This window comes from Schistocerca serialis, chromosome 5 (genome assembly GCF_023864345.2).
Source record: "Schistocerca serialis cubense isolate TAMUIC-IGC-003099 chromosome 5, iqSchSeri2.2, whole genome shotgun sequence".
Lineage (NCBI taxonomy): Eukaryota > Metazoa > Arthropoda > Insecta > Orthoptera > Acrididae > Schistocerca > Schistocerca serialis.
The window spans coordinates 215,516,178-215,532,749 of NC_064642.1; the positions used below are offsets into that span (position 1 = coordinate 215,516,178).

At 38.3% G+C, this 16,572-nt stretch overlaps 1 protein-coding gene across 1 annotated transcript in view; it reads right to left on the reverse strand.

Annotated features, from left to right (window-relative positions):
* The window catches only part of LOC126481320 (aldehyde dehydrogenase 1A1-like), a 96,583-nt gene that overhangs the window by 30,957 nt on the left and 49,054 nt on the right, over positions 1-16,572 (reverse strand). Inside the window, exons 5-6 of the mRNA XM_050104983.1 lie at positions 15,053-15,243; positions 11,541-11,654 (exon numbers count right to left, since the gene is read on the reverse strand). Of these exons, the coding sequence (XP_049960940.1) occupies positions 11,541-11,654; positions 15,053-15,243 (305 nt within the window). The remainder of the gene's footprint in view (positions 1-11,540; positions 11,655-15,052; positions 15,244-16,572) is intronic.

The window sequence follows — 16,572 nt, forward strand, 5'->3', positions numbered from 1 at the left end:
TCATACCACGTTCCATGAATTCAACCAACAACACCCCTTTGGCATCCCAAATCACCGTTGCCATCAGTTTTCTGGCAGAAAAATCTTGCGAGGCTTTTCTTGGTTTGGTAGGCGAATTTGAATGTGCCCACATCTTTGATTGTTCTTTTGTCTCAGGGTTCACGTACTTAATCCAGGTTTCGTCACCGTTCACGATTCTGTTTAACAATGGTTCTCCTTCGTCCTCATAACGTGACAGAAAGTCTAATGCAGAGGCCATTCTTTGAGTTTTGTGGTGGTCGGTAAGAATTTTGGGCACCCATCGTGCACAGAACTTACGGTAACCCAATCTTGCTGTCACTATCTCGTACAAGAGAGTCTTAGAAATCTGTGGAAAACCAGTAGACAACTCCGACATTGAGAAACGTCGATTTTCACGAACTTTTGCATCAACTGTCTGAACGAGTTCGTCAGTCACCAATGATGGTCTACCACTCCTCTCTTCATCATGAACGTTTTCTCGTCCACTTTTAAATAAACGTACCCATTCACGGACAACTCCTTCACTCATAACTCTTGGTCCGTACACGGCACAAAGCTCACGATGAATAGCTGCTGCAGAATATCCTTTGGCTGTAAAAAACCTTATGACAGCACGCACTTCACATTTGGCGGGGTTTTCTATTGCAGAACACATTTCAAACTGCCACAAAAACTAAACTAGCGCAGGTACGACGTTCACTCGACCACGGCTTGATGCCGACTGACCTGTTGAGTGCGTGAACGCACAGATGGCGTCGCTACTCCCCCCACAACCCGCACTGTGACCAATCGGAGGTTACTTTCTGAACCGCCCTCGTATATTGCACCTCACTAAAATTATTTAAATGTTTTCTTTCATTTTGTGTGTTTAGTTGAACTTCCTTAAGCACTGTTTTTGGAAAATAGTGAAAAGTCGTGGAAGCCAAAGTATATTTTTGCTGACAATCCTCTGAGCACAAATTACAAAAGGCTTCCCTTGTATCTTTTTTGTGTTATCTGGTCACAAAATTAGTTGGAATAATAGTTGATGAAGACTGTAGTTATGGTGAAATATATGGACAATGTGAAAAGCAAAAACAAAAATCTCTCATGTTGCCCATCACCATTAAATTTCTACTTGTGTACTATTAAAAATATTATTAATTTCTCATATTTAATTTATTTTTATATCCTTAAGTAATGTTTGCTTACAAATTCTTTGTTCCCAAGACTGTGCATTGGTTGACACCAGTTGTCACCATGCTGATATCTAGTTTTTCATCAAACATTTAACATATGTCTCATCATCGGCATTGTTTTAAGTCCTCTGCTGTGAAATTTGTAGTCAATTCCAGCATTTAAACATGAGTGTAGGAAGCTATTTAGTGAATTTTGATTACGTTTGTACTGAGATGTCATTGCTGATGGTGGTGGTAAGCAATACAGTCCACATAAGCAAGCAAGAGACATAGTTTGCAGGAAAATGCTTTCTTCAAGCACAAAACATGTACACACAGACTGCAACTGGCAACAATGTCGACCCCACCCATGTCTCATCTGTGTGAATTGTCATCATTTGTGATTTGGAGTTAAGTGGATGTGTATATTTTGAGACCAAAATGCAACAGGCTGTAAGTAATTCCATAAAGTGACAAGAAAAGAGAACTGCTGAATGTCTCAGCACTGGCTAAATTACAGTCAAATAATTTTTAAGAAATATCAACAGACTGAAATGCTGTCTCTAGCCAAAAGAAATTTCAGCTGGTTATTTTTACACAGGGGAATGGGTTGGGTGGGAGACAGTAATTGGGAGGATGGGGGGAATAAAATCCATGTCTACTCCCTGTCTTCTATGTGAAAAAATAGTTTTCAACAGTAGCAGATATACTGGAAAGTTGAAAATGCAAGCAACAGATTTTTCTTATATGAGTAGCATAATCTTTGCATGTAAAACTCAGATTTTTAACACAACAATATACTTTTTATCAAAATATTTATTTTGATGTTAAAACAGAAATTTAAAAAAATGCTTTATGCAACAAGAAATGGAAGTGGCTCCTCATAGGAAGTGTGCAGGAGTGAAATGTCTGGAAAGATAGAAATCAGACACAGTCTGCTCCTGCAAAGATAACAGAGATAGAACCTAATAAGGTTTAAAGGACATGGTTGGAAAGTTATACAACAGATCCATGATTGTAAGTGATGAAAACCTGTGTCACACAATAATAAATTCAGTCCCATGTAACTCATGCATTTAATGGAATATTGGTTTGATTACTGAATGGTTGTAAAAGAGTAATCCAAAGCTCTTATCTAAATTCATGTGTTAAAACGAATTCACGAAAGCATTGTACTTGAATGTGGATGCCCCCATTCCAAGTCAAGAATACCTTTTGAGAATCTATTGTGCTCAGTGGATAAAGATATTAAACATCTGCCTGCCAGTGGTCAACCCTGAGTTCTATGTCATTTGACTGATTTAGGAATTTGTCAAGAACAAGGAAACACTAGAGAACAATCCATTTAAGTTCACTCAATCTAGAGCTGCATTTCTCTGTTCTGCATAGTGGTTTCCAAAGCAACTCATGGAATTAAGTGTGTCATGTATACAAACATGAAAATACATGCACAAAGAAATCATTATGTAGACATTGCACCAGAACCATATGAAGTGAAGCAGGTAGATATGACAGGAGTGAGGCCACATTATGGAAGATTTCTTTGATTTATCACTCTGTCAGTCAAAAGTTATTCCATCTAATCACTGTACACCATACTTTAATTTATGTTTTACTGTTACAGATGTACAATTCATTTCCTTACTCATTTGTTGAGAACAATGTGCATTTCAGGTCGTCATATGCTGTTACTCATTTAGTGCTTCTTACCATGTAGGTCCCCCCTCCCCCATGAACCATGGACCTTGCCGTTGGTGGGGAGGCTTGCATGTCTCAGCGATACAGATAGCCCAACCGTAGGTGCAACCACAATGGAGCGGTATCTGTTGAGAGGCCAGACAAACGTGTGGTTCCTGAAGAGGGGCAGCAGCCTTTTCAGTAGTTGCAGGGGCAACAGTCTGAATGATTGACTGATCTGGGCTTGTAACACTAACCAAAATGGACTTGCTGTGCTGGAACTGTGAACAGCTGAAAGCGAGGGGAAACTACACAGCCGCAATTTTTCCCAAGGGCATGCAGCTTTACTGTATGGTTAAATGATGATGGCATCGTCTTGGGTAAAATATTCTGGAAGTAAAATAGTCCCCCATTCAGATCTCCGGGCGGGACTACTCAGGAGGATGTTGTTATCAGGAGAAAGAAAACTGGCGTTCTCCGGATCGGAGCGTGGAATGTCAGATCCCTTAATCGGGCAGGTAGGTTAGAAAATTTAAAAATGGAAATGAGTAGGTTAAAGTTAGATATAGTGGGAATTAGTGAAGTTCGGTGGCAGGAGGAACAAGAATTCTGGTCAGGTGAATACAGGTAATGCAGGAGTAGGTTTAATGATGAATAGGAAAATAGGAATGCGGGTAAGCTTCTACAAACAGCATAGTGAACGCATCTTTGTGGCCAAGATAGATACAAAGCCCACACCTACCACAGTAGTACAAGTTTACTATATATGCCAACTAGCTCCGCAGATGGCGAAGAGATTGATGAAATGTATGATGAGACAAAAGAAATTATTCAGATACTGAAGGGAGGTGAAAATTTAATAGTCATAGGTGACTGGAATTCGATAGTAGGAAAAGGGAGAGAAGGAAATGTAGTAGGTGAATATGGATTGGAGGGAAGAAATGAAAGAGGAAGCTGCCTGGTAGAATTTTGCACAGAGCATAAGTTAAGCATAGCTAACACTTGGTTCAAGAATCATGAAAGAAGGTTGTATACATGGAAGAAGCCTGGAGATACTAGAAGGTGTCAGATAGATTCTATAATGGTAAGACAGAGACTCAGGAACCAGGTTTTAAATTGAAAGACATTTCCAGGGGCAGATGTGGACTCTGACCACAATCTATTGGTTATGAACTGTAGATTAAAACTGAAGAAACTGCAAAAAGGTGGGAATTTGAGGAGATGGGACCTGGATAAACTGAAAGAACCAGAGGTTGTAGAGAGCTTCAGGGAGAGCATTAGGGAATGATTGACAAGAATGGGGAAAGAAATACAATAGAAGATGAATGGGTAGCTTTGAGAGACAAAATAGTGAAGGTAGCAGAGGATCAAGTATGTAAAAAGACTAGGGCCAATAGAAATCTTTGGGCACCAGAAGAGATATTGAATTTAATTGATGAAAGGAGAAAATATAAAAATGCAGTTAATGAAGCAGGCAAAAAGGAATACAAATGTCTCAAACATGAGATCGACAGGAAGTGCCAAATGGCTAAGAAGGGATGGCTAGAGGACAAATGTAAGGATATACAGGCACATATCACTAGGGGTAAGAGAGATACTGCCTACAGGAAAATTAAAGAGACCTTTGGAGAAAAGAGAACCACTTGTATGAATATCAAGAGCTCAGATGGAAACCCAGTTCTAACCAAAGAAGGGAAAGCAGGAAGGAGGTGGAAGGAGGATATAGAGGGTCTATACAAGATCGATGTTCTTGAGGACAATATTATAGAAATGGAAGAGAATGTAGATGAAGATGATATAGGAGATATGATACTGCGTGAAGAGTTTGACAGAGCACTGAAAGACCGAAGTCAAAACAAGGCCCCAGGAGTAGACAACATTCCATTAGAACTACTGACAGTCTTGGGAGAGCCAGGCCTAACAAAACTCTACCATTTGGTGAGTAAGATGTATGAGACAGGAGAAATACCCTCAGACTTCAAGAAGAATATAATAATTCAAATCCCAAAGAAAGCAGGTGATGACAGATGTGAAAATTACCGAACTATCAGTTTAATAAGCCATGGCTGCAAAATACTAACATAAATTCTTTACAGATGAATGGAAAAACTGGTAGAAGCCGACCTTGGGAGATTAAGAAAAGGCAAACCTATGTTTCTGGCATTTGTAGACTTAGAGAAAGCTTTTGACAATGTTGACTGGAATACTCTCTTTCAAATTCTGAAGGTGGCAGGGATAAAATACAGGGAGCAAACGGCTATTTACAATTTGTACAGAAACCAGATGGCAGTTATAAGAGTCCAGGGGTATGTAAGGGAAGCAATGGTTGGGAAGGTAGTGAGACAGGGTTGTAGCCTATCCCCAACGTTATTCAATCTGTATATTGAGCAAGCAGTAAAGGAAACAAAAGAAAAATTCAGAGTTGGAATTAAAATCAATGGAGAAGAAATAAAAACTTTGAGGTTCGCCGATGACATTGTAATTCTGTCAGAGACAGCAAAGGACCTGGAAGAGCAGCTGAATGGAATGGACAGCGTCTTGAAAGGAGGATATAAGATGAACATCAACAAAAGCAAAACGAGAAGAATGGAATGTAGTCAAATTAAATTGGGTGATGCTGCAGGAATTAGATTAGAAAATGAGATGCTTAAAGTAGTAAATGAGTTTTGCTATTTGAGGAGCAAAATAACTGATGATGGTCAAAGTAGAGAGGATATAAAATGTAGACTGGCAATGGCAAGGAAAGCGTTTCTGAAGAAGAGAAATTTGTAAACATCGAGTATAGATTTATGTGTCAGGAAGTATTTGTATGGAGTGTAACCATGTATGGAAGTGAAACGTGGATGATAAATAGTTTAGACAAGAAGAGAATAGAAGCTTTTGAAATGTGGTGCTACAGAAGAATGCTGAAGATTAGATGGGTAGATCACATAACTAATGAGGAGGTATTGAATAGAGTTGGAGAGAAGAGAAATTTGTGGGACAACTTGACTAGAAGAAGGGATTGGTTGGTAGGGCATATTCTGAGGCATCAAGGAATCACCAATTTAGTATTGGAGGGCAGCATGGAGGGTAAAAATCATAGAGGGAGACCAAGAGATGAATACACTAAACAGATTCAGAAGGATGTAGGTTGCAGTAGGTACTGGGAGATGAAGAACCTTGCACAGGGTAGAGTAGCACGGAGAGCTGCATCAAACCAGTCTCTGGACAACAACAACAACCACGTAGGTTTCTAGCTGTCTAGATACAGTAGTTACTAAAAGCAAGACTGATGGTGTGAAGGAAGAGAACAAAACTCTACCACTGGTGGAACATGAAATTATTGAGCATTATAATAGTGTCAGCCTGTAACCTTGACAACTACATTAACCTCAGACCCATAAATTGCTTCCAGAGGGCAAGTGCTTTACAAATTCATAAGTGGCATTTATTCACCAGGAAGATATATGATTTTACCAATAAAAGTTCAAATGTCCCAGTTGAATTTTTTCTGCAACAATACCAACGATTATATTCTCAATCACAGCCAACAGTATTTTGTGTTACTGCAATAATAACAACTAATTGGAAAACAAAACAAATTTGCAGAAAAGAGAGAAGGGTCTTGTCTTCGAACTGTGTACAGGCAATTATTTACAAAAATATGGCCTGACTTTCATGACTCTTGAGAAGCAAAGAACATGAAAAACCACACTTTCTTGTAATTATCTTTGATTATATTGCCCTCTTTCCAATAAAAATATAGTATTCACATATGAAATTAAATAAGACACTTTCACATTGCTGGCAAGGTGTGAATACTCCAATGACCATCATAAGATGGACTCACAAAATGACACTGAAGTACAGAGCTCGCCATTAAAATTGCAACACCTGGAAGGATATAAAATAATGAAATTTTATTATAAAGCATCTACAGAATAAAAGGAAGAATATACGATTAAATTTGTAAGTGGTTTTGGAGGATACAGGGTGCAAATTCTGTACACAGAATTGCCACTTCCCGTAGCAACAATGAAATTTAACCTGATAGGCTCAGAGTCAAACTGAGCTTGTCTGACAGGTATAGGTATGTCATTCTGCTGTTCCAACTCTATGCCACAGTTCATCACTGAGTTACTGCATGCCACTCTCTTGGCAACCCATGATGAAATGCTTTCAATGGGTGAGGGACTTAGAGATTGTGCTCACCAGGCAGCAGTTGAACACCCTGTATATTGAGGTAAGTGAGGACAGCACTGGCAACATGCACTCTTGTATTATCTGTCAGTGCATCTCTCTCTGCGGGTCCATCAAGGGGGGCAACAACAGTGGTCACTGTGCTGAAAGTTTGTGATGCTCCAGATGTTGTCACATTGTCTTTGTGGCTATTCATCATGCTGAAACAAGTCCATTTTCTGGTTCATGGTATGTGATGTAGCTGTACAATTCTGCATGGTCAAGTAAATAATATGTCTTCTGTTCTGTTGGACACTAGTCATGTGGGGCTGCTAGTATCCTACATGGCACTGAGTACAGCCCTCCTGAAACAGCTGATTCCATATTTGTATGCCTGTCATGTACTGATCAATGTGAGCAGCAATATTGTGAAACCATGAACCATAGTCTTGATAGACCACAGTGAAATTCTGACACACACTGGTACACATTTCTCCTTTTTACACAGGGTACAACATGATGATCTCACAAACAAACAACATTCAAATGTGTTTCCTGAATGAAAAACCCACTCTGATATCTTTACTTATTTACAGAATGTAGGTGACATTACTCCTTCCTACTTTGAGTGGCTGCCCTAAAATGCAAATTAGTTTCATTCCAAAGCAAGTAGTACACTTTATGTAAATTTCACAGTTGCTTCATAACATCTTCTTCTGCACTTAAAAAATCAATAGTAAAGCCTCTTTATAAAAAAGACTGTCTATATTATAGACCATTGTCACAAATTTCAGGTTTTGCTAAAGTAATTGAGAGGATTATATATGAGAGACTATTGAGTTTCCTAAACAAATGCAAAATTGTAACCAATGCACAGAATGGATTCAGGAGAAACAGCTCTACAGAAACAGCTGTATATCACTTCTTGGAACAGATTTTAACTGCAATGGATAATGAGGACTTAAACAGTGGAATAGTTTTAGATGTATCCAAGGCATTTGACCTCATCAGCCATGATATTTTCCTAGAGAAACTGTATTGCTATGGAGTATGTGGAAAAGCATACAGCTGGTTTCAATCGTATCTGTGCAACAGATATCAAAGTGTTGAAATAATACATAATGGCACAAAATATTACTCAACATATCTGAAAGTAAACTGTGGTGTACCCCAGGGCTCTGTTTGAGGCCCTCTGCTCTTCTTAGTTTTTATTAATGATTTTCCTAACCATCTAACAAGAGCAGAATTAGTACTTTTTGCAGATGATAAGAGCCTTTTTAGTAAAGGAGTTAGTGAAGCTGACCTACAAGAAAAAATAGCTTCACCAATGAATGAGGCAGCAGAACGGTTCAAGGACAATTATTTAATTATAAATGACAAAAAATCCACTTGGATGAACTTTATACACATAAGGAACAAAAAATAACATAAGAGTAGAGATTGGGAAATGTCTGATAGAACAAACTTTGTTTACAAAATGTTTCGGTGTATGGCTGAACAATAACTTCAGATGGGAAAAACATGTTGAACTATTGAATAAAATACTTAGTAAATACTGTTATATATCAAGAAAACTTAAAGAAAACTGTGATTTTGAAACAATACTACGTGCCTACTACTCTTACATTCATAGTAATCTAAGATACGGTATCATATTTTGGGGGAATACAGGTTTTGCAAAAAGTTGTTTTAAGCTCCAAAATAGAGCTACTCATATTGTGAAGGGTGTTGCCTACAGAGATCCACGTAGAGGACTCTTTAAGGAGTTAAAAATTTTGATCCTCCCTAGTTTATTCATCCATGAACCAGTATGTTTCCTAAAGTCAAGTCAAGAATTCTCTTCTCTAAACAGAAGTACACAACTATCAGACCAGAAACAGGCACGATTTCCATAGAAACATACATTCAAAATCCCTGTACCAAAATAATGTTCAACACTTACCAAAAGAAATAAAAAGCATTAAAAAAAAGAATTAAAGAGGCTACTTTAGGTCAGAGTTTCTATAACGTTACTGAATTTTTTTGCTATCTAAACAGATAGTGCTCATCTTTTGATTTTTCTGCATAATCCTTCATTTTTTTCCAACTTGCATGTAAATAGAAGACAAAATATGTGAAGTTTAATTAAGAAAAATATTAAAGTGTAATTAAAAAAATGTTATTCCCCTTAATGGATTTTTCATTGTATAAACTTTGTAAATTTTTTTTTCTCATCTTTCATGTAAAAAGAAGACAAAATATGTAAAGTGTAACTAACAAAATGTTATTTCCCTTAATTGTAAAAAATATAAATCATGCTCTCTCTCTCTCTCTCTCTCTTTCTTTCTATATGACAATTCTTATATCATGCATATGATAAAATGGATGATAATAAACTGAATTAAACTGAATTGAAATCTTCAGTTTTATGGTCAGCAGTGTATGTTGCCATCTTGATAAATGGATAGTAATTTGGCTACTATATATAATTAAAGAATGTTCAGTTGGCTGTGTCTAAAGAATCTCTGGAGACAAATTAAATGGATACGTTCTGTAAAGAAGTAAAGACTCAAGCAGATACAGTATCAAAACTCTCTTCATTTTACAGTATCAAAACTCTCTTCATTTAAGAAATAATTTGAATAGAGATGATACTCATTCATCTCTCTATCATTATGATTTGTATCAATCGCTGATACTGACAGAGACATGTTTAAAATGATAGCTCAGTTTGATATCTTTTTAAATAATTATTATTTTATCACTCATATCCAGTGACATTCATTTTGCTCTCCTCCTCCTCCTAAATCAAAAAATTGCCACACAATATAAATAGACACAAAGCCCACATACAGCACATTAATAAAATTTTATGTGCCAACTAGCTCCACAGATGACGAGGAGAATAGAGGAAATGTATTATGACATAAAAGAAATTGTTGAATGAATATTTAATATTCATAAGGGACTGGAATTCCAAAATAGGAAAGGGTAGAGAAGGAAAATCATAGAGGGAGACCAAGAGATAAATAGTGTAAGCAGATTCAGAAGACTGCAGTAATAACTCAGAGATGAAGAGGCTTGCACTGGATAGAGTAATGGAGAGCTGCACCAAACCAGTCTTTGGACTGAAGACAACAATACACAACACAACAGTTAATGAACTGACAAGCAACATGTTTAACTCTTTGAGGCTAATCATAGATAATGAAGTTGTTTATAGGAAGATCACATTGTTAGAAAATTGTTCAAATATGTAAGAGGGTCATTGTTCAACACACAGACCAGCAGCTGACCCTCAGCATAAATAACTTCAATGTAACACATATAAATATTCATTTGATTACAGAACTGGTATTCCCACACAGGAAACATTCACAGTCATTATTTATCTAAGCATCTGTCCTGAGCAATTTAACATAGGATGATCACATAACCTAGTTGAGGGAAAGGTATGTGTTACATTCACTTCTGGCAATGTCTTCCTATTATGAAAAATTAAGTGACTTCTTCCAGTTAGAAAGTCTTCAGTTCCACTGGATACCTGTTCTGAGAATTACATGTTTAGCCCCATCTGGCAGGGTGTCCTCAACAGAATCACAATGCTGATCCTATATTCTGTAAGATTGTATTTTCATCATTACATGACAGTGTGGAACTGTATCAGAATCAAACTGGACATCATAATCTACCTCCTCCTTGTTCTCATGGATGAACAGAGTGAGCAGAAACTTTATGGCAGATTAAAACTGTGTGCCAGACCGAAACTCGAACTCGATGCTAGTTCTGCAGGTTCACAGAAGAGCTTCTGTGAAGTTAGGAAGGTAAGAGATGAGGTACTGGCAGAATGAAAGCTGTGAGGATGGGTCGTGAGTCATGCTTGGGTAGCTCAGTTGGTAGAGCACCTGCCCGCGAAAGGCAAAGGTCCCGAGTTCGAGTCTTGGTCTGGCACACAGTTTTAACCTGCCAGGAAGTTTCATATCAGTGCACACTCTGCTGCAGAGTGAAAATCTCATTCTGAGAGTGAGCAGACTTTCACAATATTACTACATGTGAAACACTTATTGACTCCTACAGTGCAAATGTTTGGCCTTCAAATGTTCAAATGGCTCTGAGCACTCTGGGACTTAACATCTGAGGTCGTCAGTCCCCTAGAACCTAGAACTGCTTAGACCTAACTAACCTAAGGACATCATACACGTCCATGCCCGAGACAGGATTCAAACCTGCGACTGTAGCAGTCATGCGGTTCTGGACTAAAGCACCTAGAACTGCTCGGTCACAGCGGCTGGCTTTTGGTCTTCAGAAGGTTCATAATATATGACCATAACTTTAACTGATATCAGTAATATAATGCTAGATTTATATGCATCTGCCAGAATGACACTACTTGAAACTGAGAACACACTTCACTTTTTTCTAACGCTTTGGAGTACTTGCTACAGGAATCTCTTCTGCCACAGAAGCAAGCTGATTGCATCCAAAATATGATATTAATAACTACCTTCATCGTAAATATCTAGCTCCCTTTGCCAATTTTCTTACCACAACAGAACCTGTGAAAGCCACTTTGGCAACGTCAGGATGTGAAGCAATGGCAGCACCTGCAGTTGACCCATAGCCTGGGACAACATTGACAACACCAGTAGGAAAGCCAGCCTGAAAAAAAAGTTTACATCAATTACTGTTGTCGAAAAATGATATCTGAAATAAAACATCACATAAATCTCTCACTCTCACCCATTTCTTCCTTCATGGAGTGGTTGAAAGGAGGGACCACATTACAGTCTTCTGTGGTGAAACAATTTCTAAATGCTGAATTCAGGTTTTCGGCCTTCCTTCTATCATCTTCCATTTCAGTGCCAATATGATCACTGAGAAATTGAGTAAATGGCATGCTGACTTTACGTAAGACAAAAGTTTCTTAGCATTCTTAGTTCGATCAGTTGGCATACTTTTTATTTCCAACTCAATGAATGCTCCTCCATTGTTCTCCTTATGCTAATTATGGCTTTGTTCAGTTTTTGCGTCTATCTACACAGACTTTGGTTAAATCTGTGTTGAAGCTCTCTTTGCTTCTGTAATAGCTTTCTAACAAGGGCATTGTACCACTGTTTGTCTTTTACCATCTAAAATAGCAAGTTGATATATAAGTCAACTAAGGTCTAAAGTTCTGGTTGTGAAACATGTGCATCTCACTGCAAAGGTAGGTGCCACATTTCAATTCTACATCACAGATGACATTACTTTTACTACAACTACATGTACCAGTAATGTCAGGATACATCTGATAAAATAGTATACGAGGTGTGACAATAAAGTAATGAGACTGACATGGAAAAAATGTTGCTTACCATTTTAGTCAAGTTTAGTGTTGTCTCCTTCAGAGAAGTTCCCTTCTGATTGCACACACTTTTTCCAGTGCTTATGCAGTTGATGATAACATTTCTGGAACTCATCTTCTGTAATATCCTCCAAGATATATGGTGTCCCTTGACTGCTGTTTTGACTCTTGGAAATAGGAAAAAGTTGCACAGAGCAATATCTGGTGAATAAGTTGGCTGTGGTAACACTGAAATTTGTTTTGAGGTTAAAAATTGCTGTTCTGACAGAGCACTATGGGATGGCACTTTATCGTGATGCAGAATCCAATTATCAGCAATGTTGGCACAGACATGAAAAACTCTTTTACGAAGTCTTTCTAAAATTTCTTTGTAGTAATGGTTAACTGTTCATCCAGGAGGCACCCACTCTTTATGAACAATTCCCTTGGAATCAAAGAAGCACACAAGCATGCATTTCACTTTTGCCTTTGACATGCATGCTTTTTTTGGTCTGGGTGATCCCTTTCAGAACCATTGCGAACATTGGCATTTTGTCTCTGGATCATACTGAAAAAACCAACTTTTATCACCAGTGACAACATGGCTCAACAATTCTGGATTGATTTCCATTTGCTGTAACAGATTGGCTGCCACATTTTCCCATGTTTCTCGCTGTTGTGGTGTGAGATTTTTGGGGACCATTTTTGCACAAATATTTCTCATACCATGATCTTCAGTTATTATTAGATTAACCATTTTTCGACTGATGTTTAGTTCTTCTGCAATCATTTTCATGGATAATCTTTGATCAGATCATACGAGTTCATGCACCCTGGCCAAGTTGACATCCATTGATAGTCGTCCACTGCAGTCTTCATCTTCAATATTCGTTCTGCCTTCACTAAACATTTTATGCCACCAAAAAGTTGAGCTCTTGACATAATCTCCTCTCCAAAAGCCTTCTGAAGCTTACTGTATGTTGTCATGGCGTTTTCACCCCATTTAACGCAAAAAGAAATAGCATACCGTTGCACAATACTAGGCGGTTCCATTTCTGTGACAAGAGACACAAACACGTGTTAACTTATTACAGCACAACTCATGACTGAGCAGTTGCATCGATGTGCCGCTTGGACTAGAAGCAGCTTATAGACCAAGGTCAAAGATATTGTGCCTACGCAAGCCTGCAGGGTTGCCACGTCTTGCAAAGAAAATCAGTCTCATTACTTTATTGTTGCACCTCACATGTGGTTTAAATATTACAATATTATGAAAAGGATAGTTGTTACTCACCATGTAACATAGATGCTGAGCCACACAACAAAAAGACTGTCAGAAAGCGAGCTTTCGGCCAATGTGGTCTTCGTCAGAAACAGACAAAACACACACACACACACACACACACACACACACACACACACACACAAATGCAACTCACACACAAATGATAATCTCTGGCATCTGAGGGCAGACTGAGAGCAGCAGTGCATAATGGGAGAAGCAACTGGGTGGTGGGGATAATGGGGGATGGTAAAGGTGGAGAGAGGGTACTGCAGTTACGCACAGTCATAAGGTTAGTTGGAGGGCAGGGAGTGAGGGGGGAGGGGGGGGGGGGGTAGCAGAAAAGGTGAGAAGTAGGAAGACTGGGCAGGGAGTGAGGGGGGAGGGGGGGGGGTAGCAGAAAAGGAGAAAAGTAGGAAGACTGAGCGCATTGTCGGAATAGAGGGCTATGTAGTGCTAGAATGGGAAAAGTGATGGGGCTAGATGGGTAAGGACAATATTTAATGAAGGTTGAGGACAAGAGGGTTACAGGAATGTAGCGTATATTGCAGGGAGAGTTCCCACCTGGGAATTTCAGAAAAGCTGGTACTGCAGGAAGGGTCCAGCTGGAAGAGGTTGTGAAGCAGTCATTGGAATGAAGAATGTTGTGTTGGGTAGCATGCTCATCAATGGGGTGAACCAGCTGTTTCTTGGCCATAGTTTGTCAGTGGCCATTCATATGGACAGATAGCTTTTTGGTTGTCATGCTCGTGTAGAATGCAGCACAGTGGTTGCAGCTTAGCTTGTGGGTGACATGACTGGTTTCACAGCTCATACTGATTTCGCAGCTACAAGCTAATCTGCAACCATGGTACTGCATTCTACATGGTCGTGACAGCAAACAGGCTTTCTGTCCACATTAATGTCCACCAACAAACTGTTGCCAAGAAACAGCTGGACCACCATGTTGCTGAGCACACTGCCCAACATGACATTCTTCACTACAATGACCATTTTACAGCCTGTGCCATCTGGATCCCTCCCACCAGCACCAGTTTTTCTGAACTCTTCCAGCGATATATTCTATGTTCCTATAACCCTATTGGCCTCATCATTCATTATTCATTGTCCTTACCCACTTAGCCCCTTCCCTGTTCCCACTCCAGCACTAGACAGCCCTCTATTCCACCAATACACTCACAGTCTGTTTGCTTCTCTCTTTTTCTGCTAACCTCCTAACCGCACCTAGCTGCCCAACTGTCTCTCCACCTTGTCCCTGTATGCTCCCACAAGCAGCACTTTACTCTTCCCCAGCCCTACCCCGCCATCATTTTTTGTGTCTATCTGCGACTCAGCATTTATACTATATGGTGAGTAGCAACTAACCTTTTCAAAATATTGTAACATTCCATCCTGGATTTTCTATTTCTTTTATGTGGTGAAAGGAGGTTTTAAAGAAATGGAGATACATACTTCTTTGCACAGGGCTGCAATATATAACGCACAGAGAGGTGTGTCTTCAGCAGGCTTCAGCACTACAGTACAACCTGTGGCAAAAGCAGGAGCTAACTTCCATGCAGCCATCAGCACTGGAGCATTCCACGGTATTATTTGGCCAACCACACCAACAGGTTCTTTCCTTGTGTAGGTGAAGTAAGGGCCATCTGGAATTTAAGGACCAATGTCATGTTATTTCATCTTAGTCATTTAAAACATACATGTACACAAGCTATAAATTCATGTATGCTACCTCAATATGGTAATTAACATCGCTTGATAATTAATTACTGTTGAAAAAAGAAAAACTGTAGGGGGCTGAAAGAGATGGAAGAAAAAAAAAAATATTGAACTGCAAGTTTCTTAGAACTTTCTAGACAGCTCCTTTAGAAAGAGAAAGAGGGCAGTAGTAAAAATGAAAGGTGGATAAAAGAATTATTTAGAAATTAACAAAGAACACTTATTGTTACTTCTGATATTTTACTTCATCTTCTCACTCCCAGTAACTGAATACATTACATTATGTAGATCCTATTGTAAAGAAGCACCTTCAGAGATGTGAAATGAACCAATGAACCAATGTATACATTAAAAAAGATGTGACAGTTACCAACTGCTTCTGTGAACTGTTTTAACTATAAACATAATTAATCCAATATACTCCAGTCATAGATACAAATTATTTGAATATAATACAATTCGAAGAAGAACAATATACAAAATAGCTGATATTTATACAATTGAAACAAGAACAATATGCAGAATAGCTGATGTTTATTTATTTTATGAAAATTCTTTACATTAGCACACCTTCTTGTAGCCATTGATAGGCGTTTCTAGGTGCAGTATGAACAGTAGGCTTTTAACAATCCACATTATTACAGTGTTGCTGATAAATAACTTGTAACAGGAATGGTTAGTAGATCATTTTAATTTTCATTTGGAATCCATGGAGAAAAACGTTTTGCTTGTATTTTTTATTAACCTCTTTTATTACAAAATATTAAAATAAATTTTCAAAGGCTTGTACAGATTTCTCCTCATTGTTACTGAGACATCTGCTATCTGCTGAAATGTGATGTTCACACAGCACACATTTAGTTTTTGTCTTATATACACTTGTTACTGTTTTCGTCATGTTTCTAACCACATTTTATTTATATCATCTCACTTTCTCTTGTACACATTTATGAATAGTTTTCTTTAATTCAGTATAGTCTTCCCTGTTCCTATCACTGTTTGACTGAGACTCTCATGTTCTCTTAAGTAATGGCTTTGTTCTATTCAAAGACTTATTTAATTTATCATCTTCAAACTTCCAATATATTTTGTTGTTTGCCTAAATACTTTTATTAAATAACTTCACCTTTGTCTATATAAGTATCATCTTCATTTTCTGAGATCCTTAACATGTTGCTTACTTCAATCTTGCATATCTCCCTAGTTTTTAACAAAGTTTTGTAATTTATATGTCTGACTTTCTGCCTAATAATACC